The following is a 27,429-nucleotide window of genomic DNA, read 5'->3' as shown; positions in this document are numbered from 1 at the left end:
AGCAGTCATACTCAAACATGATTTTACTGCAAAGCTGTTCCTCCAATGCAGGAACCATAAAAGATGCTTTCTGTACTTGGAAGCAACTTTCTGCTGAAAATAAAGGATTTATTTGCAATAGTCATATCTGATACTACAGATACTGGCTTTTTTAAGAGAAATAAAATAGATACAAATAATAACAATTGGATTTAATTTGTTACTAGTCAACATCTCTTTTTCTACAAAAAAAATTTTAAAATATTCTTGTTCAGTTTTTTCCATGTTTTTTGTAGAATTGACGCATTTTTAAGAGAAAGAAACAATGATGACTTTTGGTTTTAATTTAAAAAATAAACTAATATGAAAGTTTTCAAAATAAAATATATTTGTGAAAATGTATCAATTTTTAGAGAGAGATATATAAAATATATTATTTTTAGTATATATATAAAATAATATATATATAATTGATATATATCAATTTTAAAATTTTCTTTCAGCAGCATAAAAATGTTATGCAAGAAAATTGTAAGTTATTCTTTGCAAATCTTGAACATTGCTTAATAATAAGAAAAAGATGCAGAAGAACATAAACAATATGCCCAAACTGCAATCATAAATGAAAACATAAATTATGTGGCAAAACATGTGAGTGATCATCTTTCCATACAACACAATCACTGAGGAAAATAATTTTGAGGCTAGCACATTTAAAACCCAGACATTGAAGGATACATTCCACTATTAAATGGAACAGCTTTATTTTGTTTTGCTTTTAGGGATTGCTAACCCATTTTAAGTAAGTAAAAAACAGATTTAGAAATCAGCCCAAAAACCACACTGCACCTAAATGGATGCAATGCCAGACACCAAAAAGGTTTTCGTCACCATATAGCTAGAGAACCAGTCTTTTTTTACAGAGAGGAATCTAAGGAAAAGGGTTAAGACTATGGATCAAAGGAAAAAATTTAATTCATGCTAACATTTACTGTCATAAACAGAAACCAGGCAGTAACTGAATTTTGATTAACTAGCAATGTTTTGTTGTTCTAGATAGATACTTATTTTTAGTTTCTTCTTCCAAAGAAGATCTTCCAAGATCTGTCCCTTAGTCCATTTTAGTGTATATGAATCATAATCAATGATGAGGAGAAAAGGAGGAATCCGAAGTAAATAAATTACTACAAAATGCATTTCGAATGGATTTATTTTACAGCAGAAGTACTCCATTTTCCTTCCAAGTTAATTCTATAAACCTTCAGGAAATATTTAAATAACAGCTTTCTCATGTGAATATGCTTTTGAAGAGTTTTTAGCATGTGTTTTTGTACCATATTAATACTTACAATGCAAGGTCTGTCCCTGAAAACTTTACTTAGTTTAGTAAATCTTAATCAGGTTGGTGGAGTGGTCTCAATCAACAGGACTGCTCAAAGTGAGTAAAAGCTGGTGGGATTAGGTCCTACATTCTTGCATTTCCAGCAATTTTATGGCAATTAGTTGGTGTAAGCAAGAACAATTTCCTTAGAAAAACCCACCACCACCCCGAAAACAACAAACAAAGGTAATTAAAATGCTGAAAAAAAAAAGTAGGATTTTTTTTTTTTAAATGTGTTGGTAACTTGCACCATTTTATTGCAGATTTCATGGTATTCAGTGTTTGCATTAAATCTATTATAGTCAGGAGACTGCAATGAAATCTCACTGTTCAGTTGATAAAGAAATGGCTGCAGGGAAAAGCTTAAAATATGAAGGAGTTGTATCCAAAACCAAATCTGAGTAGTATTTTAATAACTCTTACAATATATTTGAGGTCTGAAGCAGTGGTTTTTAACTTCTAGAATTGGAGGTACTGATATTCTATTTAAGGTGCAAACATCCTGCATGGTGCTGCATATGTGACTTTTTGAAACTACTGCCATGAATTGATGTTTTGAGTTTAATCATATGAGTAAGCACTAATTTGCCTTTACCCACAAATATCTGACATCCCTGTTATAAGTCCTATTTTAGTAATTTATTTTCTTTGAGCCAATAGTACACCTTGAACTTAATTTTTTAAATTTTGTATGTTTGCTTGGGTGAAAAAAACCCCACAACAGTAACTAAGATAATTGCCTGGGATCAAAGCTAAAAATACCAAGAAAATCTCTTCAGATCAGTGAAGAATTGCTGGTGCTGATACCAGTCAGACCTAAAGTGTACTTGATACTGGGATAGTGTGAAAAAGATGAGTTTGCAGACCAAAAAACCAGATGGCCTCTTATCACCCCATGGGGCTAAACACACAAGAACAAACTTCAGAGACGCCTTACCTTTACCTTGTCTGTCCCTATCAGGACAGACTGTTATATTAGGGGTTATTGCCTCTCTAGACCTCCCTGTGATCAGCTTTTGAAGTCCATGGCCAAGAGGCCAGTGTGAGAATATCACCACAGATAAGAGGTGTTTGCTCTGTGAAATATTCAGGACAGGAATCCATGGACCCTGTGATAGTTCAGCAGGGAACCACAAACTCCAGCTAATATCTTCTAATCCCCTGTTGGTTAGAAAACTACCCACCATAAAAAGCATAACTGGCTGTTTATTTGCGCAGGCAAGAGATAACATCTTAAAGTTACAGTCTGCCTTAAGTAGTAGGGATGTGAAGCCCAAAGAAATGAACCATCCAAGCTCATAATCAAAATTGTGTGTGCTCCCTTCTTCTCTGCCTAATGAGATGTAAACATTTTGGCTGGTGTCTCTTTTGAAAGATATTAATCAAATATATTGGTTAGAAATCACAAAGGATAGTCCGGTCTGCAAATTACATGTCTTCTTTTATAGCATTCTAAAGCTGTGAACAATATGTTAAAAATTTTCCCATGGCGCAACCAAGTAAATACTTGTGGCACATTTCTATTTATTACAGAGAATAGTTAAATTCTAAGACATAAATCATGTTCTTCTACTAAAGGCTTTACAAATTCCCAAAGACAAGCCTAATTCCCAATGCAACGATGCTATAAAAGATCAGACACTTTGTTATGGAGAAATCCAGATTTGGAGATGTCTTTCAACAATTTTCTCTCAGGACCCAATCCTGTGAAAGGCACATGCAAGTTACTGAACACTGTGTCAAGCTCCATTAGTTTCAAAATGTCCCTAAAAATTTATATTTAATTTGCTGTATTTAAATTGTAATCTGACAAGTTTAATACTGTCTAAGCAAAAAAAAATCATTTTCTTTTTCTTTCTTCTACTAAATTACAGTCTTTTGGTTTCAGTAAAGAAAAAGATTTCATAAGTTTAAATTTCAAAACTGAGAGAAGTTGTCACCAATTTTACCTTTTTTGCATGCCTTACATCAGTTATTGTCATTAGCCAATGTCACTACTGTAGCATGAAAGAAAAAATAACAAGACATAGGTGAAGAGATAAGGGAAGATGACTGAAAAGGGAAAATCATTCTTAATAGTTCTGTAGACCCTTTTTTTTTCCCAATTGTAATCTATCCTCTGCCCTGTCCCCAGCAACTGCCCTAAATCAAGGAACTGGCACCTGATGCATTCTGCAGATGGATCAGCACTGTGTATCTGGAACATAGTACACAGGTGGTTTTTCACTTGTACGGGTTAGTTAACTAGCCAGCAGACAGATCTTCTGTTTGTGGGGCAGAAGCGGGAGTGGAAAATGAAAATCTCTCCTGGCTGATTTACAGAAAGAAAGGCTAAGTGAAAGAGCAGGTCAAATCTGTGCTTATTTATTAATATTTCTAATTGTTCTTACTTCCTGCTTAAGTAGACCCTTTCTGGAAAGCACACCAGTTAACCAGACAGTCATTGAAAACACTGGGCAATAACAAAATCAGTGCTAAGATTTCTGAATCCTTCAGATGTGTTTTAAATACATATCCAGTTAGACACAAGTGCCCCAAAGTCTGAAGACAAAGATTTCCCTGGCCTCAGTAAATGAGGTGAATTGTTAACCAATCTGTTTCTCTTGGTTCAAAACCATAGTCCAAGACATTGACACATGTTTACTTGACAGCATGTGAAGGCAGATTCCTTGACCCAGCATTAGAATTGTCCATTCATATTTTTTTCTGTATTTCTGCAAACAAGCATTAATCTCTTCTTTAAATGGAAATCTAAAAAAAACCCAAACCAACCATTTATCCTCTTCACCTTTGCCTTTTACTACGCTATGTTCTAGAGAGGACACTGATTTTAGACAGTGAATTCCAATCTTTGTTCAATTTCCACAGCAGCCAACACACTACTCTTCCTCACAGAACAGGATTTCTGGACTTTCATATTCATAAACATAAATGTAGTGTAAATGTCAATAATGTGCCGGATCCTGGAACCACTGGCAAATAATTCACTGATATTTGCAGTGCAAGAGCAAGTTTAAGGAATACCAATGCAGGAGTAAATGCAGCATAATCTGAGTTGGAAGGCTGGGCAATACAGTGGCCATGCCCAAGCCATAGGAAATGCTATGGCAACCATTCCTGTAGCCTAGTAGGAAAAAGGAATCAAAATGCTTTCCTTCTCCCAATAAATCCTACGAAAATACTCATGTCTGAGGTGGGTCACCAACGAACTTGTCATCTATTATGATGCTTTTTGTATTTTACTAAGCAACCATTCAATTAGTACTCAAGAAATCACCCTAGAGAAAACCCAAACTTTGCTTTCCAAAATGGACAACTGGAAGCAAAGTCTTAATGTTATGTTTTCTTGCTGCCAGTCACTGGGTACCCTATAGTTTACAAGAAAGAAAAGGAACAAAAGAAAAATTTCTGATACGAATCAGGAGACTCCCCCATGAAAAACTACATGAATGATCATTGCTCCACCCCACCTTCAGTGCTTTTAGTTCTGAGTCAAAAACTCAAGATCTATCCTGCTTGATAGCCATCTTATCACCTCCAGTACTGCAAAGATAACCAAATTATGTTAACCAAAATCAAATCTCTGAACTCAGAAGAATTCAGACAAGAAGGCAGCTGTGGGACCTGAGTTAATTTTACAGCCTTCTGCTACCAAAAGGTATCCTACTCAATCCCTCTCTTTCTCTACTGCTCCTGCCCCATTTCCACTAGCTGTGGCACACATTGGTTCCTCCATAACCTGATTCATCTTCATAGCCCAACAGAAATTTCTCAATTTTTTTTGGTTGATTAACTTTTCTGATGTGTTGATGAGTTAATGCTGCATGTGTTTACAGAGAGATCTGACAAGAACCAGAGCCAGTAAGTAATGGACAATTCAGAAGGGGAAGGGGCATGCAACAACCCCTTTCTATGGCAATGAACTGTTAGAGCTGCTCTTACTGTCTACTGGAACTGCACTCCGAAGCAGTTAGTGTCAGACTTTCCAAGATCATAGCTTTTTGTGCTGATAGTTGAGTGACAAAGATTTTCTTGCTTGTGAAGAGAATAAATTTGACATGGCATCATAAAAGCTTGCAATGCCATTTTTAGACACTTGAATTGTGTTTAAACAGCTATCAAGTCAAAACTACTATTCTGTTCAGTTAACTGTCAGTTTGCATGGACCCTTTTTGCCTGCCTTCCTTTAACATTTACCTACTATATTAGCCCCAGTAGTCCCAGTCAGAACTCTTTTTCAGAGTCAAGTGTCAGGGAAGTCTTACAGACAATCACAAGAAAGTGTAGTCCCTCCCCAAAGACATTTCAATCACTGTACCCTAAACAACTCACAGTCAGTCCAAGGTACTGTCCAGTCGATAGTTATATTATCTGGGGACTCCTTTAGAAATTAAGTGTTTCCAGGAAAAAAAGCAACAAACATGTATGTAATTTGCAGTACTTGAAATACTCAGACTAGTAACACAGAATAAGAAATAGTGAGGCTGGCACATAGGAAACCTTTCTCTGAAATATACCTGAAGTACCAGGCTTAGACCCAGATCAATTCTACATTCAAATTCAGTCATCTACAGTTCTAGCATTTTCTTTTGGTCTTACATGACATGTAGTGGGAAACTGGAAAGAATTCCAAGATACAGTAGGAGAAGATACAATTGTGAAGACTCAAGAAAACACTGGTCATTGAAGTGAAATTTCATTAAGTGATTTTTGCATGAAGCCTCTAATGTCACACAATGAGTGTGCCATAACCTTTGTAAGGATGCTGTAAGCCATCTATTTATAATTCTCATTTAAAGTCTTCCAGTGATGGCAAATACACCATGCTAGATCATTTGTTTCAGTGATCAGTAATCTCATTATTAAAACCATGCGCATTACTTCTGAATTTGCTTGTCCTCAGATGCTAGGCATTTTATTTTTCTATAGCATAGTATGCTACATTCAGGGACCTTGTTATCAAAAATCATTACTCTCTGTGGAAAGTAGAAACTGAAATGTGAAGAGCAAAGCAGAAACCAACAGGGCAGGCACCCAAGTTCAACCTGGTTGCTCTTACTTGTATTCTGAGAAGAACCAATTTGAGCCATGAGAAGTGATTCCTTGACAGAAGACTTGTAGGCTACATACAAGTCAGCAGCCGTTTTTACATATTAATTTCTACCGCTTAGGCTGACATATCCTTTGGAAATAAACTGTTTAGAGCATTAATTATTTCCTCTGCTGTGATTAATCAGACAAATTGTGCACTGCTACAGTGAAGTCCTCTAAGCCCTACCTGTCGAGGGCTCATGAGGAGGGAAAATGTTCATAGCTTTAACACTTTTTTTCACTGGTCCCACTTGAATGGAATGCATCACAGCATAATGCAGTTTTTGATAAGTTAAGGGAGTTATTGCAATTTTCACTAAAAACTTTAAAAGTTGCAAATCAGCTTAGTTAGAGTCAGTTATATTCTAGACACTTGATCAACCTTACATCACAAATTGGCATAACAGTAGACAGGTATCCAAACTGACAAAATATAATTTACTCTTTAAATCCCTGCAGGGGTATGTTTTCCCACTGTTAATTGCTCATCTTATTTTGCACTCTGGTGGCAAATAGCATTTTTGGAATAAGAGTGTAAAACAACAGGAAAGCTTCAGTAAATCACCATAGCCCTTAACAAATGTAGTGCTTCAGGAAGATAAGTATCCTGAAAAAAATCTTCATTCTTGCTTGACACTTCTCTATTTATTTTATTCTTTTTATGGAATGATCACCACTTAATGAGCAAATATATACAATATTTACTTGAACGGTAAAGTGATCTCAGTGACATTAATGCAAGCATTATTCTAAGGGATGCTCTATAAAACAAAGCACTTCACCTCAGGATAATGTTACTGGGAGAACTTCAGTCAGCAGAGCTAAATTCAAAAATAGTGCTCTTACAAGATTTAACAGCTTGAAAATTTATGATCAGATCTGGCAGCTCTTTTTCAGACCTGTTCACTGTACAGAATTCAAATGGTATGATAACACAATACATTTTAGCAGAGGTTGTAAAAATTAACTATAAAATAAAGTGCAGAATATGTCAGCTCTATCTTCAGTAGTTCCACCTAAGCATCATCAGGATAGGATGGAAGAGTAGATTCATACTCTCTAGGCATTTCCTTACTATTCTAAATAGGAAACTCCTTTATCCCCTTTATTTCTTGCTTTGATCTATCTTCTATTTGATCTATCTTCTATTTGATACAACTATGTCTTTATAATATATAATATATTGTGCTGATATTTTATCTGTTACTTTATTGAAAAAATAATACAGTACTAGTAACAAAAAGGAAATATTAAGCTAGTCAGGAACTGAGGACTGTTTTCCTCTTATCTTATTATAGTTTACAGTAAAATTAAAGCACTTTTATAGCCCCTGATCTAAACAAAGGGATCCCAATGACATCAATAGCTAGTCTGCATAAGAGAGTTGTGCATGAGAGAGCCCTGCTGCTGCATCCACCTTCACCACACAGCTTGGAGAACCAGTTTAACCAAGCAACGTTGACAGAGCTATGCTAATACTAAAGATGGACTTGATAATACAAAAGATACTTCACTATTTCAGCTAATGAAGTTAAGTTTGACTCATAAGAGGGGTCAAGGAAAGTAAAATCTGAGATAAATTGCTTCAATATCCCTGACAATCTGAGCCAGACCCCACCAGAAGTTAGAGAAGCTCTTGAAGAGAAGCTGGCAACTGTAACTGATGGACCTTGGGCTAAGGGGACTACCAGAAAGGTTTAACACGCCATGTTACTCGCTTTCTTTTCTTTGCTTTTTGATGTTAAACTTGCTGCAGTCATCACAGCATAAGGACACAGGCAGGGCAGAGTTTGTGAGTGGAGATAATATCTTTATCAGAAAAAAAAGGTATATTTGGAAAAAGAAACTCCTTTTTTTTGGGGAAGACCTTCAGGACAAAGTGGTTTTGCATTCAAAAGTATACCTACTGTTTCTAATGATGTTAGGTGGTCTTATAAAGGGTGTTGTCGATAAAGCTTGCCTTTTCTTACTAAGATACTATGTTTTTTCTTACCAAGATATTAGGAAAATATCTGGTACCAAACGCCTGAGAACTTCCCGGCAGCAGAAAGTTCTGTCATATGCCACCAGTCATCTCAAGTCTTTGAAGCTCTTTTTTTTTCTTAACAGAATATCAAATCCATCACAAAGTTTATGCACATGGGCTGAATATATGTTTCAAGATGTGTATGTGTACCTAGGTATATACAAGCACCTTTTGAAATGGTAGCACTTCATTGAGAGAGAGGATCAGAACAAAGGATAGAAAGAGCCAACACAAAGAAAAATGTGAAATCCTCAAAGTTGGCTTGAAACATGTTTTAGTTAATGCTCATTCTCAATTCTACATTGCACCAAGCAAAATCTGTTTTGGGGCCAGGTAAAAGTTAGCTAAATATTCATTAGTTTAATGAAAACTTTTCTCCTTAAAAAGTCAGCAGACAAGGACTAATCGCAAAGGCAGTTGGAGAAAAAGATATACTTAAGGAAAGTGATTTGAAAAGTGCAATATGAAAGTAAAGATTCAAATTTCCCTTCCAAAATGTACACTATCTCTTTGTTTCAGTGGAAAAAGACTGTTAATGATTTCATTACTTAACGGGACTGGAGATAAAGTAGGCAAGTGAGATATCTCGTAGCTCTGCTACCATCACTGATCTCAGTTGTCCTTCCTCCATCCTACACCTTTTAGAGGCTTGACACACACACCAGACCCATGCATTTAAAATCATCTGCAGAAATATATATGTCTATTTTGTTGCTGATGTGTTTGTTTACTAGTCAGAAATGGCACCTTCTCAGTAAATCAGGTTGTATGTCGCTATAGCAAAAAAATAAAATACTGGGTTAAAGCAGGTTATAATTTACACCTCTCAAGCTGTGTAGATTTAGTAAATTCTTTCTGTATGTAATTGCCTGCTATATGGTTACTCCAAGGCTGTAATTAGTCCGATCTGTTATCTTCATCCTATGCTTTTTATTTTACGACCTGGGAATGCTGATTGGTTAATATATTTTAATTTTTATTCTTTGACTGTACTCTGAAGGAAAGACATAAGTAATTCCTCATCAAGGATCTAGTGTCTCCCTAACTCTCCTTAACAGCCAAGTCAGTAGCTAAGGACCTATCTTCCCTCCTTTGATGTCAATCTCTTTCTAATTTATATGTGTAAAGTTTGTATTGGGTCATAGTAACCAGAAAATTCAATGTATTAAGTGTACACAAAGTGCTAAAGATTTATAAAGAAAAAATATCTACAGGTTAAACTTTCCATTTACTTGTTTTGGGCATAATTGTTAATTATTACAAATCAATTATATTAAAAATTTGCATGGATATCTATTTTTAGTCTTTAATATGAATGTTTCTCTTTGGACTTTATTTTTTTTTAATAGGCTGTTCATTTTTCTACATACCACATATAGTATGCTATGTTCTAAAATGGTATGGTGGAATGTAGAGAATTTTGTTTTGGGGAAATAATAAATTCCTTTGGCTCTGTACAGAAGGCTTTATTCATCCCTCAGGTGCATGATCATTATCTGGGTCTATCTTGGCCTTTCCCTTAATTTAAACAAGAACCACCTACTGTAAATCACTTTTTTTTTCTTACAGACACATGTGCAACTTGTAGATGTGCAGCCTCTTATATTAAAAAACATACTAAGATTTCAGTTTCTAAAAAAAGTTGTGAAAAAAGTTATGAAGTGTTAAGTAATTAATTCATGAATTAAAATTAACACCCATTCCAATATCAAACAGTTTTTCTTTGCTGCCAGGGTGAAATGCAGTCTAATCTGAGAGAAAAATATGAATCTCATTGCAATTTCTAGTTAAGTTGAAGCTGCTATGCCAGAACATGATGTATGCCAAAGCATCTTACTGAAGCATCATGCATGCTTAAGGGCCATGTAGCATGCATTCTCAGCAGCTAAAGACAGATAATTATACAATGCTTCTAAAAAAAAATATCTATTTTGTGCAGGTTGGAAGCTCATCTCCCTTCCACATAAGCTCATGGAATGGTGCCTCTGACCAGGAACCATACTTATGGAAAAAACCAGTAATTAAACCTCTTACAAAGGGCTTTTTCATGTACAGTGTTTTACTAAAAATCATAATACACAGATAAGTGATACTCAAACATGCATACAGGCTGCTGTGTGTCTTTCCTCTGTAGTTCAATCAGTGCATTAACCTGAAAAGCTGTGCTAAAACTCAATACACCTTACTTGCAGCCACAGGGATGTTCCTTTTCCAATCCACTTGTGCATTAGCACCTGTGAGTGTCTTTGGGTAGGCCCTTGCACTGCTCTCTGCATTTTTGCTTTCCACAGCACACCACTATGGACAGTCACTCTAGCTCTCCATCTATCCTTTTGTTCTTGGTATTCAGGGGAGCCTATGCAGCATGCAGTTAAAGTGAAAATAAAAAATGTGTCTCTTCCCTGTTCCTCCTGAGGTGTAAACACCAACTTTTTTCTACTGACTTGTGACAAAAGGTAGAGGTCAGAAGGACAAAATTCTCTGAGCTGAAGTCCATTTGTGCAGTGTGTTAAATACAATTACGTCTCATTGACTTCTCCACACTTTTCTCAAGGCATTTGTCATTAGCAGCATAGATCCATATTTAATAACTATTTCTTGAGATATACTGAAGAAAAGTAGATGTACTGAAGAAAATTATTCACAGCATTGCATTAGGAAATCATTTTGTGTTGTCTCATGTAAAGCAATTTATATATAGCGATGTTACAGTGCACATTACTGTACAGAGCATTACTACATTATCCAGCCTTGCTTAACATCCCAGGCTCAGAATCAGTTTGGCCACAATATCCTGTAAGAGCTAGTGACTTTGAAATGCTACATATGAGACACATCAGACAGACCTGTCTTTCAGAAAGGTTAAATCTCTGCCATGAGCACACATTTTAGAGGACTGAAATGGACATCCAAACGTTGAGACCCAACAGAGTAGCCTTTTAGAAAACTTTGGCCTTCATGAACACTGATGTAACTCAGGATTAATGCCATCGAATTGAAAAGATTACAATAACAAAAGAGCAATATGAGATTGGATTTAGGTCTCCGTAGTCTAAAATCTTCAATATATATTTAAAGAGAAATAACTTACTCCAGCATTTGGAAAATGGGACCTATTGAAAAGCATGAAACCTCTAAAATGTTATTTGAATGCCAGAAAAGTAATACTTTAAAAAACCAAGACAAAAATGCCAAGAGGAACAGAAAGGAGTGAGCCAGAAACACTAACATGTTCATTTCCACCCTGTCCACAAGCTGGGCAAGACCTGCAGCTCCACAGGCATCTCTGGGTATTAACTGAGGACAGTCCCTGCCCTCAGTGACACAGCTGTCATCTCACAAAATAGAAATATGGATGTAAACTGGACTTAAAATATGGTTCCTAACTAGAAAAAATACCAACTCAGAAACATGTGCCTTATGACAATACCTACATTTAGCTGTGACTTTGTACCCGCCCAGCGGAGGGTCGTGGCCTTCCACAGCATCAAATCCCGCTGACACCAGGACAATCTCTGGATCAAACTCATTGGCAGCTGGCATAATCACAGTCCTGTACAGTGGAAAAAAACAACCTGTTAAAAATTAAAAGATCTATCTTCATGATCTAAATTGCCACAACCTCAAATATCCGCAAGACAAGATACTTTCTTTTAATTAAACCAGTCTTCATGGTACCTGTGCAAAACCAAACAAAGTCCAAGGCTTCAATTCATTTATTTCTATAGTGACTCTTTTTTCTTTTCTATGATTGAAGGAAAAAAAAAAAGCAGGTACATGTGAAAGACTCTAATATTACACACACATCTGTGCCTGTTTTATCCTGCTGCCTATAAAAAGCTGCCTCTTCCAGGGAAGTGACTAATGGTTTACAGAGAGCACTCAAAGCCTGAGTGGAAACCCGGACTGCTCCAGTTAGTGCGAACTTGGTGTAAATTTGAACTATAAATTTCTTTTGGGAAAATGTTTGCTTTCCAAACTTTTTTTTTCTTCTTAACATTTTTAAATGTTTGTCGAGGTGGGGGGTGACTCTAGCAAAGGAAAAACATGAAATTCCCTTAATCAAATCCAGACTATGTTGTCAAGCCTTTCCAAGGTCAAGCATAACAGGAATGTGACAACCACAAACCAGTGACAGCAACCCCTGCTGGTGTCAGGAAGATAATTCAGTCCTTCACATTCACAAAGTTTCCACTTTTTTAACCCCTTCCTTGACAAACTTCCATTGGGATATTTTGTCTCTTTGTTTTTGCTCTTCTCCAAACTCAAAGCATTAAAGATGTGTGGAAGGAGAAGATAAAACCCTGCATTCTGCACTCACAAATTCCTTCCTTCAGGCTGATTTTCCAAAGTGAAGGCATCAGGATGGATTTTACACTAGTGTGACAAACACTGAGCCTGTAATGACTGTGCTAATTCAGGGGGACATCACTAACATTAAAAGACAAATACACAAATGAATGTTCTATTCCAAATATATTGACTCAAGGAAATCCCAATTGGTCTATGCTGGTCAGAATCTGAAGATCAGTTTTGCACATGTGTAATACTATTTGTCTTAGTTCAATATTTATTTATTTATTATTTTATCAACTTAGGCCAAAGAGCTCATGTTTTTGATGAAAGATTTAAGTTTTCTGTAGGGAAAAAAGCATATTAATAATATTTTAAGAGTTTTTTAGGTTTTTCTTTAGTTTTTGATCTGTGTTTTATAAACTTTAGTTTGTTCTGATTTCCTCAAAGGTCATTTTAATATTAGGAAAGCGTTCCTTTTACTTGTTAGTTAGAGAAAAGGAGAATTCAGACTAAGTAAAAAGTTCATGTCATGGCATACAGCATTTCAATGAATATCATTTTACACCAGAAAAAAAGGATAGAGGAAACTTCATATTTCTGATGATTTCACTGAAATTGAACCATGAATGTCTGCAGGTAAGTGATATAATTTGTGAAATACTCCTTTTTTCACATGTCATTAGTAGGCCTCCGCTGAAGTATGGATTTCAGAATTGAACACTGCACTTCAAGAAGGACCAACTTGAGAGAACAAAAGGAAAGAAAAAAATTCTAAAAAGTGTGATCCGAGTGGATAAACTTATAGAAATATAATTATTTGATTCATATAACATGAGAGTAAACATGATAAAAGTCCACAAATATGTAAGTGGTTGTTGCAAGAGGAAATAAATAACCTGTTCTGCATTTTCACTGTGGATAGGACATGAAGTTGTTGGCAGCAGGAAAGCTATAGTTCAGACACTGAAAAAAGCTTTCTAATAGCAAGGATAGAAAATCATTTAAACAAAATATATTAAAAAATTGAAGAGTCTCCATCTCTTTGAGTTTTTTATAATAGGTAAAACAAATATCCATCAAGCTTGCTACAGGTTCAAGAGGACATGACCTTGAGGCAGAAGGTCACATAACGTCTCTTCTAGGTCTTTTTCCTATAGTTCCATGATGTATAACTATGTAACACACAAAGTATACATACGAATAATTATATTAGATACTACAGTGACTGAACATTTTTGCAGGCTAATCTCCACAAAGTTAGGGAACAACATCAGGAATAAAGATCTCCTATGCAACCACATCTTATCTTTCTTATGTACATACCTTCTGATACTCTAATTATATGTTCATTGTCTGAAGCAACACATACTTCCCAAACTTCCCCACGTCTGCAACACATGTGGCACGGATCCTGATTACTGATGAGGACTGTGGCTGATATGCAATCTTGATCTGTCCCCATAGCACCATATATCTTACACTGAAAGAAGGAGGGATCCTATGGAGAACCCTCCCTATCTACAGCCACTTTGAGCTTTTGCCCTCCTCCTCTCCATTCACATTTCCTCAAATTCAAGTCAGGCTCTGTTTTTTATTTCTTCATGTCAAATAAAGTGGCAGCACCATGAAGTACAGCATAGACAATACTCAGGAGTCAGAGGATGGAGTGTGTTCGGTGCAGACAGAAACTCTGGAAACCCAAGTTGCTGAGCACTAATAAACCTAACCAGGCTAACACAGAATGAGATTTTTGAGAGTCTTATAGTTTGGAACATTGGGAAAAACTACCACACTTCTACCACATTTCAAGACCTTGCTCAAAAGCGTAAAGATGTCAGCACATTTTTTTATAACTTGAGCAAAACAATGCATTTGACCCTTAATCTCATTCTTAGAAGCAGCAAAAATTGTTTAGTCACAGTTTATTCAAATTTTTTGTCAGATAAATATGTCTGACATGAAAACTGACAGCCACACTGGGTAACATTAGTAAAATTATTAAATAGTGAAAGTAAGGTCTTTCAACACAAAACACCAGGAATAGCTATTAACACCATCTTTAATAGTACTGAACAGGAAATAGTATCATATTCATAAATCTCTACAGAAATGATATATAGGAATCTCAGCATGTCCATGGTCCTTGTTACAGCAGCCAAGACTATTTGGTCTTTCAAAAACTATTTTGTCTTTCAAAAAGATGACAGCCGTAAGTCTCTCAGTTGCAAAGAGGACCATATAGACATCTAGTTCCTACATCTCTAATCCAGTCTTCCTTTACATTGACCAACAGGCATTTAAGGTTGCTACACTTCTGAATAACTACTATGAGATCTCTGCTGAGAGAAGAGCAGCTTAATGTCTGAAAAACATCATAGCATTTTGTGTAGGTAGAACCTCTTTAACCTTTGTCTTGCCTTGGCAGGAACTCCTTTGTGGCACAAAATGCATGTGTAAATTCCTTCACAAAACTGATAGATACTTTCCTATCTTATAAGTGTTATAAGGAATCATATACATACATTTTTAAATATGGACTAAATTTCACCAGGACATAAATAAAACCCTTTGGCATTTGCCACCTCTCAGGCTTCAGCGCCTTCATTATCCCTGAATAACTGTCTTTGGAAAAATGTTTTGAGGTTGGCAGCTGTAAAGAAAGCCTACACAAAGCACTAGATTTCATCCCTTTTTTTACCCAAAAGCAACAAAAAGCACTTCTCCCTCATAAACAGTCTTCTCCTATCTCAAGAGACTGAGGACGGTTGGACAGGTAGAGACAGCTCCTGACTCTTCACTGTCTCTTGGGAGTAGAGAATCATCAGATCTTCCATCTTGCTCCTTTCCCATCTCAGACATTCTGGAGAGCATAGCAAGGTGTAAGAAAGGGAAATCATCCATTGACTGTCTCTTCAGGAGCTCCATAACCATAGCACTTCCCTTCTCAATTGCCTAAAAACTGAATCTTCTGAATTAGATCATAACAGAAAATATGCTTTTTTTTTTTTTTTTTAAGCGTACAGCTAGCATTGGTCATACACTAATAGATATTCATGTTAACTTTCCCAAATTCCTCAGACCAACCCTATACTCAGAAGTCAGGCTGCAGCTGGCAGAATTTGTTACGCTGCAAAGGGTCAAAACTCTGCTCATCAGAAATCCCTTGCAAGGGTGCATGGGCAGCCTGCACTCAGACCTAGGTAGGAACAGTTATTATCTTACCAAGAGCAGGAGTCAGAAATATGATTTGGCTTCTGGCCACAGGTCACCAGACAGGTAGGGACTGGGGACTGGCAGGCTGACAGCTTCCTGCTTGAAGCCAACTGGGCTGCAGGGTTTATCAGCAATCAGCAGTTACTGCTACGATCCTTCTCCAGCGAAATGAGTAGTGTTTGTCAGAAGAGAAGTGAATTTTATTCTTCCACTATGACTCACACTCTCCTCTACTCCCTTCTCCAAAAAAAATAAAACACATAAAAGAGATATTTATTTTCTGTGATCCTGAATCATATAGAAGCATAAATATTTGGTATACCATATTCACCTAATGATGACAGCAGAGTTACAGGGGCATATTGCCTGTCTGACTGTTTCTTTCTTTTCTCTCCCATTTTCATTAATAAACATGTCAAAGCCTGAAAGCTTGAGCAGCTGGATCACAGGAGTTATTTATCCATGCTAAACCTTGCAGTTACAATGAAACTGTGTCCTCCAGCTCAAGGTAGTGCAGATTCTCCTTTAAGTCTGATGGTACTGGGAACAGAGCATGTGCCTGGGAAGCTGAAAAGATTCGTTTTTGTCCCACTAAGGAGATTTCCCCAAAGTATTAATATGTTCCATTTGGGTATGCTGCTGTTTGCAGAGAAGCCAAGGGATGGCTTCCAGTTGGGTGTAGTCCTAGAGAAAACATCAGGCATGTGATCCTCCCCTCCCCACCAATCTGAACATCAGATGCAAGACATTAAAGAGATTCTACCAAGGGACTCTGTTCCTTTTATTCTCCCATTCTATTTTTGTACATTTAAAGCACATGGTCAGGATGCTCCCAAACATTTGTTCTCCCAGAAGAGATTGCAGAGAAGCACCCAACTCAGAAATGACTCTGCAAGTACCATGACACAGAGCTGGAAATCTCTGAAGGAAGTTAAGCTGATGCAAATAGCTACAATTCTTTTGCTGTGTTGGTAATTTGAAAAGGAAACGAGCAGGAATACCAGCCCAGGACAGTAATTTATGTAACCAAGAAAAGAAATCTACACTGTTCTAAAACTGCAGATTGGAATGGCTTAGAAACATAAATTATTTGCTCTTTCCCTAAAATCCTCCAGTGTTTTCATCCAGTGATCTCAAAGTACTTTCAGAACATCAATAAATGGGAAGGCTCATATCTTCAGCTGTTATAAATCAGTATGGCTGTTTCTGATTGCATAGTCCTCTAAAGCAAGCATTTCTTGTACCCACTTCACCTATGAATCAGCTAAAACTAAAAGCTGGTAAAAGACTTGAATATATTACTTAGTTGTCCTTGGAAAAAACTCAAAACAAAATGCAGAAGTCTCTAAGTCCACTACTTGAACTAGAGAAAACCCTGTAAAAGCACTGTTATTTATTCAGTTATACCAGACCTGTATTTTGCAAGAAATATGCACACAATGCATTAGTGCTATTTGAGTGGGGGTTTTGCCACCAAATGGAGACCCAGTCTGTTGCTTGTAAGAATGTAGGTCTGCCTACAGTTTCTCAGTTTCACATCCTGCAGATAGAACATTGTTCCAAACAATCACTATGCTGTTCTACCTTAAAATTACACAAGTTTAAGTATGTTGTCGAATGCACCCTAATAAGAGTAGATCAAAAAGTATTTAAAAGATTGCCCTGATAGGTATGTGGAACTTATGGTATCTATTATTTTTATGTGTTGTTTGCACATATGTTTTAATGTAACACAATATCAAGTAATGTCTATCCTCACAGAAAGCTACATAACATTTCTGTACAGCTACTGGATAAATTTTTTCTCTCCGAATTAATTGAGTTTATACTAGTGTCTTTCACTACAATTTTGGTTTACCTTCATGGCATTTCTTTATGGCAGTTCTACAGTCAGCCCAAGTTCACTAAGGCCAAACCTGAGTACTTTCCTCCAAAACTCCTTGCTGTCTGTCATCTGATCATCATCTTTGTCCTGGACTTATGCCCCAAGATCTGCCTAAATTCTGCAGATTTTGCCTGTAATAGTTTCTAATTTATATCTTTTATATAAGTTTTATCTTTATAGCCTCTATTTTTGTATCTTTTATTTTATCCTTATAGGTTTTCTTTTTATATCTTTTTAATAATTTTATTTCTTCTCTACTTTTTATAAGCACAGTCAATATTCTTCTCCTTACTTTTATTTTATAGTTACCTTATTTGCTTTCTGGAGATACAAAATATATATTTTTCTTTTATTCTTCAAGGGACAAAAGGTATCACATCAATACAAAATCCTCACTACTGTAAATCATGGTAATTTCACTGGGGTTTACACATAGTATTAAATTTAAGCACATGCCAAAGTGTTTAAGGGGTCACGGTCTTCCATGGATGCACCCAAGTTAGTAATTTCAAATGTTATAATTGTAGGAGTATCTAAGTGCCACTGAATGAAAAGTTTTAGAAGCACTAACAGCTTTGCGTTTTGTTTTGGCTTTTGAAGACATTTTCAGAGCCTAAGGCTATTATTTGTGGGTTCCTTTGTAAATGAATAATTATTTTGGCATTCTGCATTCAAGTTTCCTGAATTCTATTACAGCTGGAATTGCAACATCTTAAGCGCTCAAAAAGCATAAGAAATATTGACTACAATATCTGCTGATCCTTCCATTTTTATTATTATTTAGAAAGGTGGTTTCAATGTAATTATAAGGACTGTTCTACATTTGATCTACAGTATGCCTCAAAGTCTCTGAACTAGTACAAAAAGAACAAAAAATATGAAAAAGTTAACAGACAGGAAAAGTATGAGAAAAATATTACTTTGTGGTTTTCAGAATTCACTTAAAAATTAATAGCATATCAAATAAAATCATCCAACTTCTAGATACATGGGCAAATGCATATACACACATACAATACACATTCACATCCATACTCAGAACTGAGTAAAATTCAAAACTCAGTGGTATTAGGTAAATGTATTGGCTAAAAATTATGGTAAGTAAGCTTGCTCAAAGCCTATGGGTCTAAGTATCTCTCAAATGATTATATGCTGAAAGAAGAGGTTACCTTGGAAGGATCAAAGACTTCCAGCTGTCCATATGCAAATATAAAGCCTTCTATGGAAATATAGGCCGAGATAGGACATGCAATAGCAGGATATCTCCTTACAGAACACTTCTACACTGAAAAGGACTGAGTAAAAAATTCTCCACTTTCTATTAAATGTTCCTCTGTCTTTTTAGTGCTTTGTGGAAGGACTGGCATGATGAAAGAAAAATTTGCTATGTTTTTACCTTTTGTTTATTTCTCAGATCTCAAATAAAGCTGGTTGGTACCATGACATCTTGAGCATCATAAATGAAATGTATTTACTAAGTCCCAGCTGGTAGCTAAAGGACTGATGTGGCTTCCAAGAGCTATACAACTGAAGATGATACATGAAGAGGAAACAGAGGTTTAATTTGCAAAGATGAGGCTTAAAATAAAACACAGCATGCCTTAAAATAGCATCACCCACATTGAGAAAGTAAAATGCAATAAATATGGAATCCCACCATTTTAAGTCAATTATTTGTCAATTATTTTTCTATCAAAGCCATTCTAACATGTATGGGAAATGGTACTGACACATGCATGTACACTGCCAAACTTTATCCTCAAGTATTATTTAGCTTTCATGGTGTAAAATGTTCCTATCAGAAAAATTAATTTGGTACTCATTCCTTGATATTACTTTATTTTATGGAAAAAAAAAAGAGAAAATCTTTAGAAGGTTTTCTGCCATAAATATAATAATCACATTTGGGGGTATTTTAATTTTTCTGTTTTAAAATTTGCATGACGTCTTACAAAACATATTACTATCAAGCCTGAATACACTATAGTATTTTCTCTAACAAAATGACTATCATTTTGCCTTTCTACTAAGTAATTGCTTTCAACAGCATTTTATCATAACTCAGTGGATTTGGCCTAAAATGTTAACATAATAAACTAATACTACTAAAATAGTCCACTGCTCCCAGTAAATCTTATTACATAGTAGTAAGATTGCTCCTAAGAAGACAAAAGTGAGTGTTATAATATCAGAAATAGTTAAATACAGTGGTAAAAACTTTCCACAATGTGTTGTATTTATAGAGTTCAGAAAATGAATGATAGCATGGTATCCTCTCTGAGGACCTTCATATGTCTATGAAAAAGCATATTATTTTGAGAATATTCTACATTTCAGTGTATTTTTAGAGTACTTGACACTTTTAAAATAACATAGCAATCTACAAACGGTATAAGAGAAAGGAGAGCATAGTACCTATTTTACTTACACTCCACAGGAATGGTGGAATTGGGGAAAAGAAGGAAATGGTAGTGTTCTGAATAAATTAAAAAGAGAAGAGTTCTCTGGAGTATGATGTTCATCTCTAGGTCCAAAATCTACCCTCCTCCTTTACAAAAAATCTTTAGAAAAGCTTTCCAGTTTGGGCATATAGCACACAGTTTGACAAAGAGCAGGAATGAGAAAAATATGCTACCTAAAATTTACTGCTATTGATTGTATGACAACTCAGTTTGCAATGTTAACAATCTGATTATGTCACCAAGGAAGTGATTACTAGAGAAGTTTAAAGTAGTTTTCAAGTCTTTCAAAAGTGAGATGTGGGGAAGAATGGAGGGTAAATCTTATTAAGAAATGCCTGGGGAGATGAACTGGAGGGGTTGCATTTTTCATGGGAGCAATAGGTTGAGTGGATAAAAGATACAGAAATCCTTTGGAAAAAATACTTTTACCACAAAATTTGCTAAATTTCTGAAAAGTGCATTTGCCCAGAAGGGTTTTTTTTTCTTTTCTTTTAAATGAAAAGAAAACAAACATTTTCTAGAAATTAAATTATTCATCAAGGTCACGGCCATTTGCAAAAGCATAATTTTTCACATGCTGTATTCATCAACATGGTTGTGAATACAAAGTACATGAAGTTGTCTAATTTTTTTTCTCAGAGGTCTCTACATATTCTCTCTTGCAAATGCTTTCTTGCTTTGTCTTATATTTCCTTTCATATACTCAGAACTAGTTTTAAAGGTATTTTCTGTGTGTGTGGTTTTCTGGCTTATCATTAAACAGAAATTTCACAAGTTTCTGGATAGCCACTATTATTTTCTTATATATTAGGTTGTCACTATTCCTTTGAAGTAATGCTATTCAAAAATTGCTCATATGGCTAATCTTATTTTTCAGCTCTTACAAGGTATTCTTTCAGGGGAAAGATACAGACATATGCCACTTCCTCTTGTTTTATTGCTGAGGAACAACATACACCAGTAGAAAAAGAACATATGGGCATTTTACACCCAAACCAAATTAACCAAGAGGAAGTGTCTCTGATCTCAAGCAGGAAGATATTGATGCTACAGGCAGCAACAGTATCCAACACTTCTGTATTAGTAAATACAGACCTATTTGTTTGATGCTTGGCAGAACTTTGTCATTGGAATTGGGGCCACTTTAGACCACCCCATTACTCTAGCGTGTAGTTCAACAGATCAGCTGTGCTTCATTCTGATAGCCAAAAGTACAGCCTCCTTCATATAACAAGGTTTTATACAGTACAGAAACATCAAGTCTTCTCACTTTACCTAAACTGAATGCCACTTAATGAACCCCATACTGATATCATTTCAGTGGGGGTTTAGAGGAAATTTTTGCAGATAATGTAAGGTAACCCAGAAAAACACTTTTCAATTCCTGCCCTTGCCAACCCCCTGGCAAAATTCTCAGAGAGAAAGAGAGAAGATATCTGTGGGACTAAAGAACACTAAAGCACTAATCCCTAGGTACCACATAGTGCTAGAAACTACAACTTTTTCTGGTGCAGTTTCAGCTACTGTTTGGTTAGAAATGTGATTCAGTGTTGTCTCTGGGTAGTTTGGAGGAATCCTGTCTCTTTTATATTATCCTACCACCTCTCTTCTCTTTGACTCATTTTGCTCAACAAAATAGAGGAAATATGATAGACTCCAAAGACAGAGAAAATTGGATGTCAACGCTTACAAATTAACTGAATTGAATGTGACTAGAAGGACTCAACTCACAAGGAAAAGTACTATACTTGTTCAAGGAGTAACATCAGGTAGGCTAATGTTCTAAAATACGGAACACTCTCCTGCAACAGAGTTACATCTACAACTCAAAGAGTGAAGTCAAGGAAAGGATTGGAGGGAACTAAGGCTTAGGGAAATATGAAGACAAATATGACATGTTGAGGACAATTGGAATTTTGTTTCTGATTTTAGGAGTATGAAAAATATAGGGTTGTATACCTGAAATTCAAAGAGAAGCATTTTCATATAGGAAAGAACTTTAAATATTAAGGAACCAGTGTCACAAATAGGAAGTTTAATAAAATATGGAAGTAGTAAAGGAATCTGCATTAACACAATATCTGAAACAAAACCCAAGGTGGTCAGGAGATACTGTATCAGCTTCAGAGAAACTTAAATAATAGAAAAAAGGATATATATTCCCATTCACAGACACAATGAGGGAAACAAAAGTTTTTTCTTAAACACATCTGGAAGGAGAAGAAAAGGAAAAAAACAAAGAGCTCTGAAAAGTAAGGATTGAAGACAACACTGCAGAATTCAGGAATAACATGACTCCTGCATAAAAAAAACTTTTTTTTTTTTTTTTTACAAGGAAGGGTGAACAGCAAACACTTGAAATCTCAGCCCAAGAAACAAAACATGAAAATGCAGATATACTGCAATGTGATTTAACATTTTACTTAAGCTTCCACTGGCTTCATGGAGCCAACATTTCTCCTAATAGATTTTATGTGACGTCTGCAAAAGAAATGTAGAAAGTCTTGTGGTCCTAGATCAATCATAACTCTTTCAGTGGTGCACATGGAAGAAGCCTTTTATTTGTGCCAGGCATTTTACAGCAGAAAGGCAATTCCAGTCACCCCAAGAGAGTCATACTGATACAATGCTAATCCATTTGCCAATACAATCACTTGCACCAACTCTTCATGTTGCCAGGACCCCTGAAGGAGGTCAGAGGAAAAATGAAGGTGAAGTTTGGGATTTAGCTGAAGAGCATCTAAAAATTACATTTTGATGTTTCTGAATTTGCCTTTCCCCCATGAACTTATGTCTCTGCACTTCTGTTATAAAACTGAACTACTCACACTTCTTTTAATCATTTTTGGATCCTATTTGGAGTGATAAATTGGATAGTCTCTGCAACAGCATGAAACAAAAAAGACTTTTTCTACCATATGTTACAGTAATAAAAGAGAAAGCTGTTTCCCATTATTGGCTGGTCCATCCTCATGTAGTCAGTTGCCTTGGAAACTGAGATTGATTATAATTTCAAGAAAATGTAAGAATGAACTGAATCACACAGTTCCTTTTTCAAAGTCTGTCTCAATTTACAATGTTAAAGCTAGCAACAAAAACATCCCTAAGCATGATTTCCACTTCTAGCTTTATTTTTGTTGCACTTATCTATCAGACTGACAGTCAAAATAATATAATGAATTAGATCGGAAAGATCAGTAAAATAATTGCAAAGTTTCAGAAAACATTGTAATAAATGTAAGTCAAATGTACATTCAAATTGACTTAATTAAAAAAAAAAAATAGTTGTTCTTCCAGATTTGATATCTGGATGATACAATATCTAGGTATCATGTAATTCAAATTCTTCACTCTGTCCAAAAACACGAACTTTTACTGAAGCCAAAATATATTTGATAAAACTTTCATTTTCCAAGTATTTCACAGACCCCTTCAGGAGTTCACAATCATTTCTCTCCTAAGGATTTGACTTTAATCATCTTTAGTAGGCTTACTGAAAATAAGTTACCATTTGTTTATTAAATCCTTTTGTCATTTTAAATTCCTTACTTAAAATTGACAACAGAGCCTGTAAACTGTACAAAGGACTAGTTCAAAAGCAACACTTTTCATGCTGCTATCTTTGGATTACAAACAGTCCCAAAAACTCTGCAAAGATCTTTTTTCTGTGAGTTCTTCAATTCCAGTTGACAACTTACATTTAAAACCAAGGAATTTTACACCAGCTGAGAAATTTGGCACATCTTTCCATCTACTCTTCGTTAAAATTACTCTTCCAACATAAAATTGCCAAACCTGTCATAGGGAGTTGTTCAATTACAGTGAACAGGAGGAAGATTTTATCATTGCTAATACATGGGAGGTGAGCCAATAGATTTTTAAGTTGTGGTCCCTTCAAGAAAGGTTAGAAGACTCTTGGCACCTAAGCAAAAAGAATTTGTCAGCCTTTCAGCATGAACAGCTAAGGAAAAAATTACTTATTAAAATCTGTAATCTTTGTATTGTTTTTCTGTAAAATAGTTCAGTCTGTGGAAGAAAAACCAGAACCCTAAGTTAGTATAATGTTAAGGATAAATATAGAAGGGCTATATACATAATCATCTAAGATGATTTTGATTTTGCAGTCCTAATTTCAACACCTTCTGAATTTTGTGAATTCATAACATTAATCAAATAATATCTAAATTATTTATTTTTTCTTCTCACTTATTGGACAATTCATGTCTTTCTCTTTTTTATCCAGCTCTGCACACTTGACAGACACTGTTAATCCAGTAGTTTGCAATGAATTTTCTTATCTAGTGCCAAATAAATGATTTGTATTTTTTATATTATTTACCCTGTATAGCTTTAAAAAGACATTGCAGTAGCAGGAATATAATTTTAAATTTCATGTCATAACCTTTAAATAGTTAATAGATTCTTTATTTTATTTTATACCTTGAATTCTAGTAAAAATCTAAACTTTTAATCTTGACATTTAATTCCAGTCTCAAATAGCAACTGGTGCCCTGACACTGGGAATCCTGGCAACTCATCAGTCCAAGTGGAAACCCACAGTCAGGAAGGAAATAGTTATCTCTGAATAGACTTGACGGTGGAACGAGAACTGGTAAAGTCTTGCTTGCTATGACACAAAGCAAGCCAGCTTTCCCACTACCTCGTTGCACTGCTTTCTTCACCAAAAAAGCAATGATAGAGATGAGGAGTATCAGAGCAAAGAGTACTTAAAAATAAGCTGATCCTGCCAAGGCTGATATTTTCATCTTCCCTCTGGCTCTGCTCCATTCTTTTTAAATTCCATTGAATCACCAAAGGAGAACACTGGCCTGATCATGGAAAAAAATAATAACAAGAAAAAATAAATCAGTGACTAAACCAACAAATGAGAAGTACTCTAGCTTGTAATCTAGGAAGAACTCCTTTTAACAGGATTGCTAACTATTGGTGAATACTGCTCAAAAATGGCTTAAAGAACCTGCTGCAGTTCTAGAATACTAAGTATTTCTATAATTCATGCCGATACCATACAGATAGAAAACGTTTAAAATTGAAAAAGGCATATGTTGTTTCAACAGCTACAGGGTACATATGCATCTTATAATTTGGCTCTATTTCTAATTGCAAGTGAAGCCAAATCCTGATACACAGTTCCTGCAGACTTGTGCTCTCTTTAACAGTTCTTATATTCTCCTTCCATAAGTTAAAAAATTAAATTAGATTTTTTTTTAAAAAATTCACAATGCCATATAAATGTAAATAATGATTTATTATTAAGGGTATGAAGATTATTATTAGACCAGGCTAATGTGAGGAAAAATGGTGTTCTAGGATATATGTAAAAAAACATGGGTTTTGCTTTATTTTGTTATCCATGCATTCAATTTTAGATTCTGTACAGCTTTAAAAGGAAGTATATATTAGCAAAAAATAGACCTCAAGGGGTTTGAAGTTTGGTTCATATAAACATGTAAATTTTCTGATGTTTATTTCAATCTTATCTATGCAAGGTCACCAATACTATCAGAATATCCTGTTGTAGAATCTCTGTTTCTAATTCCAGGATGAAAAGATTCGCAATGTTTTGCCTTAAACTTTTAAAAATCCTGTTAAAGATTTGTGTTATTCTGAAGTTGGACTGAGGGTATAAGTTCCTTTTTTTATTTTATCCAGACTAGTTCTACCATGTCTTGTGTAAATCATTATAGTCTTGTCTCTCTCACTTCATTGGCTTTTCGTCTTCCATCTGTTTTCTCTCATCTTTTCCTCTACTCTGTCTCATCTACATTTTCCTTATACTCTGTTTTCTCTCATCTGCTTGCTCATTACTATTAGTCCAGACCTCTGTTTTCCCCTTTACTTCCCAATTATCTCACAGAGGTGGGGAATGCATGAGACCTGAGAGCTCCATCCTGAGAGATGCTGACCACTTTGACTTTTTTTTTTTGACCTGTAAACTTTAACTTCTTTTATTTATTTTTTAAGACAGTCCTGGATGTCTTCACTGACCTAAGCATGCTATTTTTATGACTGTTGTCTAAGGCACATTGTGTTCTTATTCCTGTAAGCACTAACTTCTACATGATCCATTTGTACTTTTCATAGAGAAGTGTAACTCCCTAGTGTGCTACCTGCAGACAGGTTAGCACAATATCATGGTATGTACTTTATTAATCTCTGAAGGGAAGTTGTAAATATTTTATTGTTGCAGGTTATTGTACCTGTTGAAGAACATTCAGGAATGTGTTCATTTTATTGTCAATGCAATTAATTTAATGATGATGCTGTGATACAATCAAAAATTTCAGTATCTCAATTTTTTTTTTTTTTTAAAAAAGAAATATATGCATTTAAAGCCTGTTAGGATCAGTTGGAAATTGCCAATGCTAGGTTAAAGGTTGGACTAGATGATCTTCAAGGTCCTTTCCAACCTAGATGATTCTGTGATTCTGTGATCAGGACTCAAACATATACATTATTCTATCACTGAAAATGGCTTAACATGCAGGCTTAGAGCTCTACAGATACCTTCACATGACACCACGCATGTCACAACTCCCTATTCTATAGCCGTAACCCAGCCATTGATGATCGGTGTGATCATTAATCCTTATATTGAATTCAGTCAGAAACTTCCAGCTTGAAACTATTTTTTTTCTTTCTTAATAAAGAAAAACTCTTCACAAATGTCCAAAACTGTACAGTAAAGCACTGACCTTCCAGAATTGTGCATATGGTCTCACTCCCGTGGCCTTCACTCGTTTCTCATGTTTGTGCACTTCACCTTGTGATCTTTCTAGTGCAGTCCCCTGCGACAGAAGTCCGGAGATGCAATGCCAAAGGCACTTAGAAAAGGTCATCACCTCAGCATCAGGTCCATCATTTAAAGGGTGAACTGATGCATAATTCACAGAATTACCCATACATTTCTGTGTCTCAGGCTTGGGAACACTGGCTGGACACTTAACTGAACTATATCAGCTTCAGTGAAGCCCAGCTGTGCTATGTGTCCCTTTTCCTTGGGACAGTTCCCATTTACAGTAAAAGGCACCTCCTCCAAGTAAACACCCCTGAAGTGGGAAAGCCTTATCTATCT

General features: G+C 35.6%; 1 protein-coding gene across 12 annotated transcripts in view; it reads right to left on the bottom strand.

Moving 5' to 3' along the window:
- HDAC9 (histone deacetylase 9) overlaps positions 1–27,429 on the bottom strand; it is a 489,787-nt gene that overhangs the window by 50,347 nt on the left and 412,011 nt on the right. For all 12 annotated transcript variants that reach the window (XM_074836930.1, XM_074836921.1, XM_074836937.1 and 9 more), the window contains one exon: positions 11,912–12,030. In XM_074836930.1, coding sequence (XP_074693031.1) covers positions 11,912–12,030 — 119 coding nt within the window. The remainder of the gene's footprint in view (positions 1–11,911; positions 12,031–27,429) is intronic.

Source organism: Strix aluco, chromosome 1, assembly GCF_031877795.1.
Source record: "Strix aluco isolate bStrAlu1 chromosome 1, bStrAlu1.hap1, whole genome shotgun sequence".
NCBI classification, from domain to species: Eukaryota; Metazoa; Chordata; class Aves; order Strigiformes; family Strigidae; genus Strix; species Strix aluco.
This window is presented reverse-complemented; position numbering and strand designations above follow the sequence as displayed.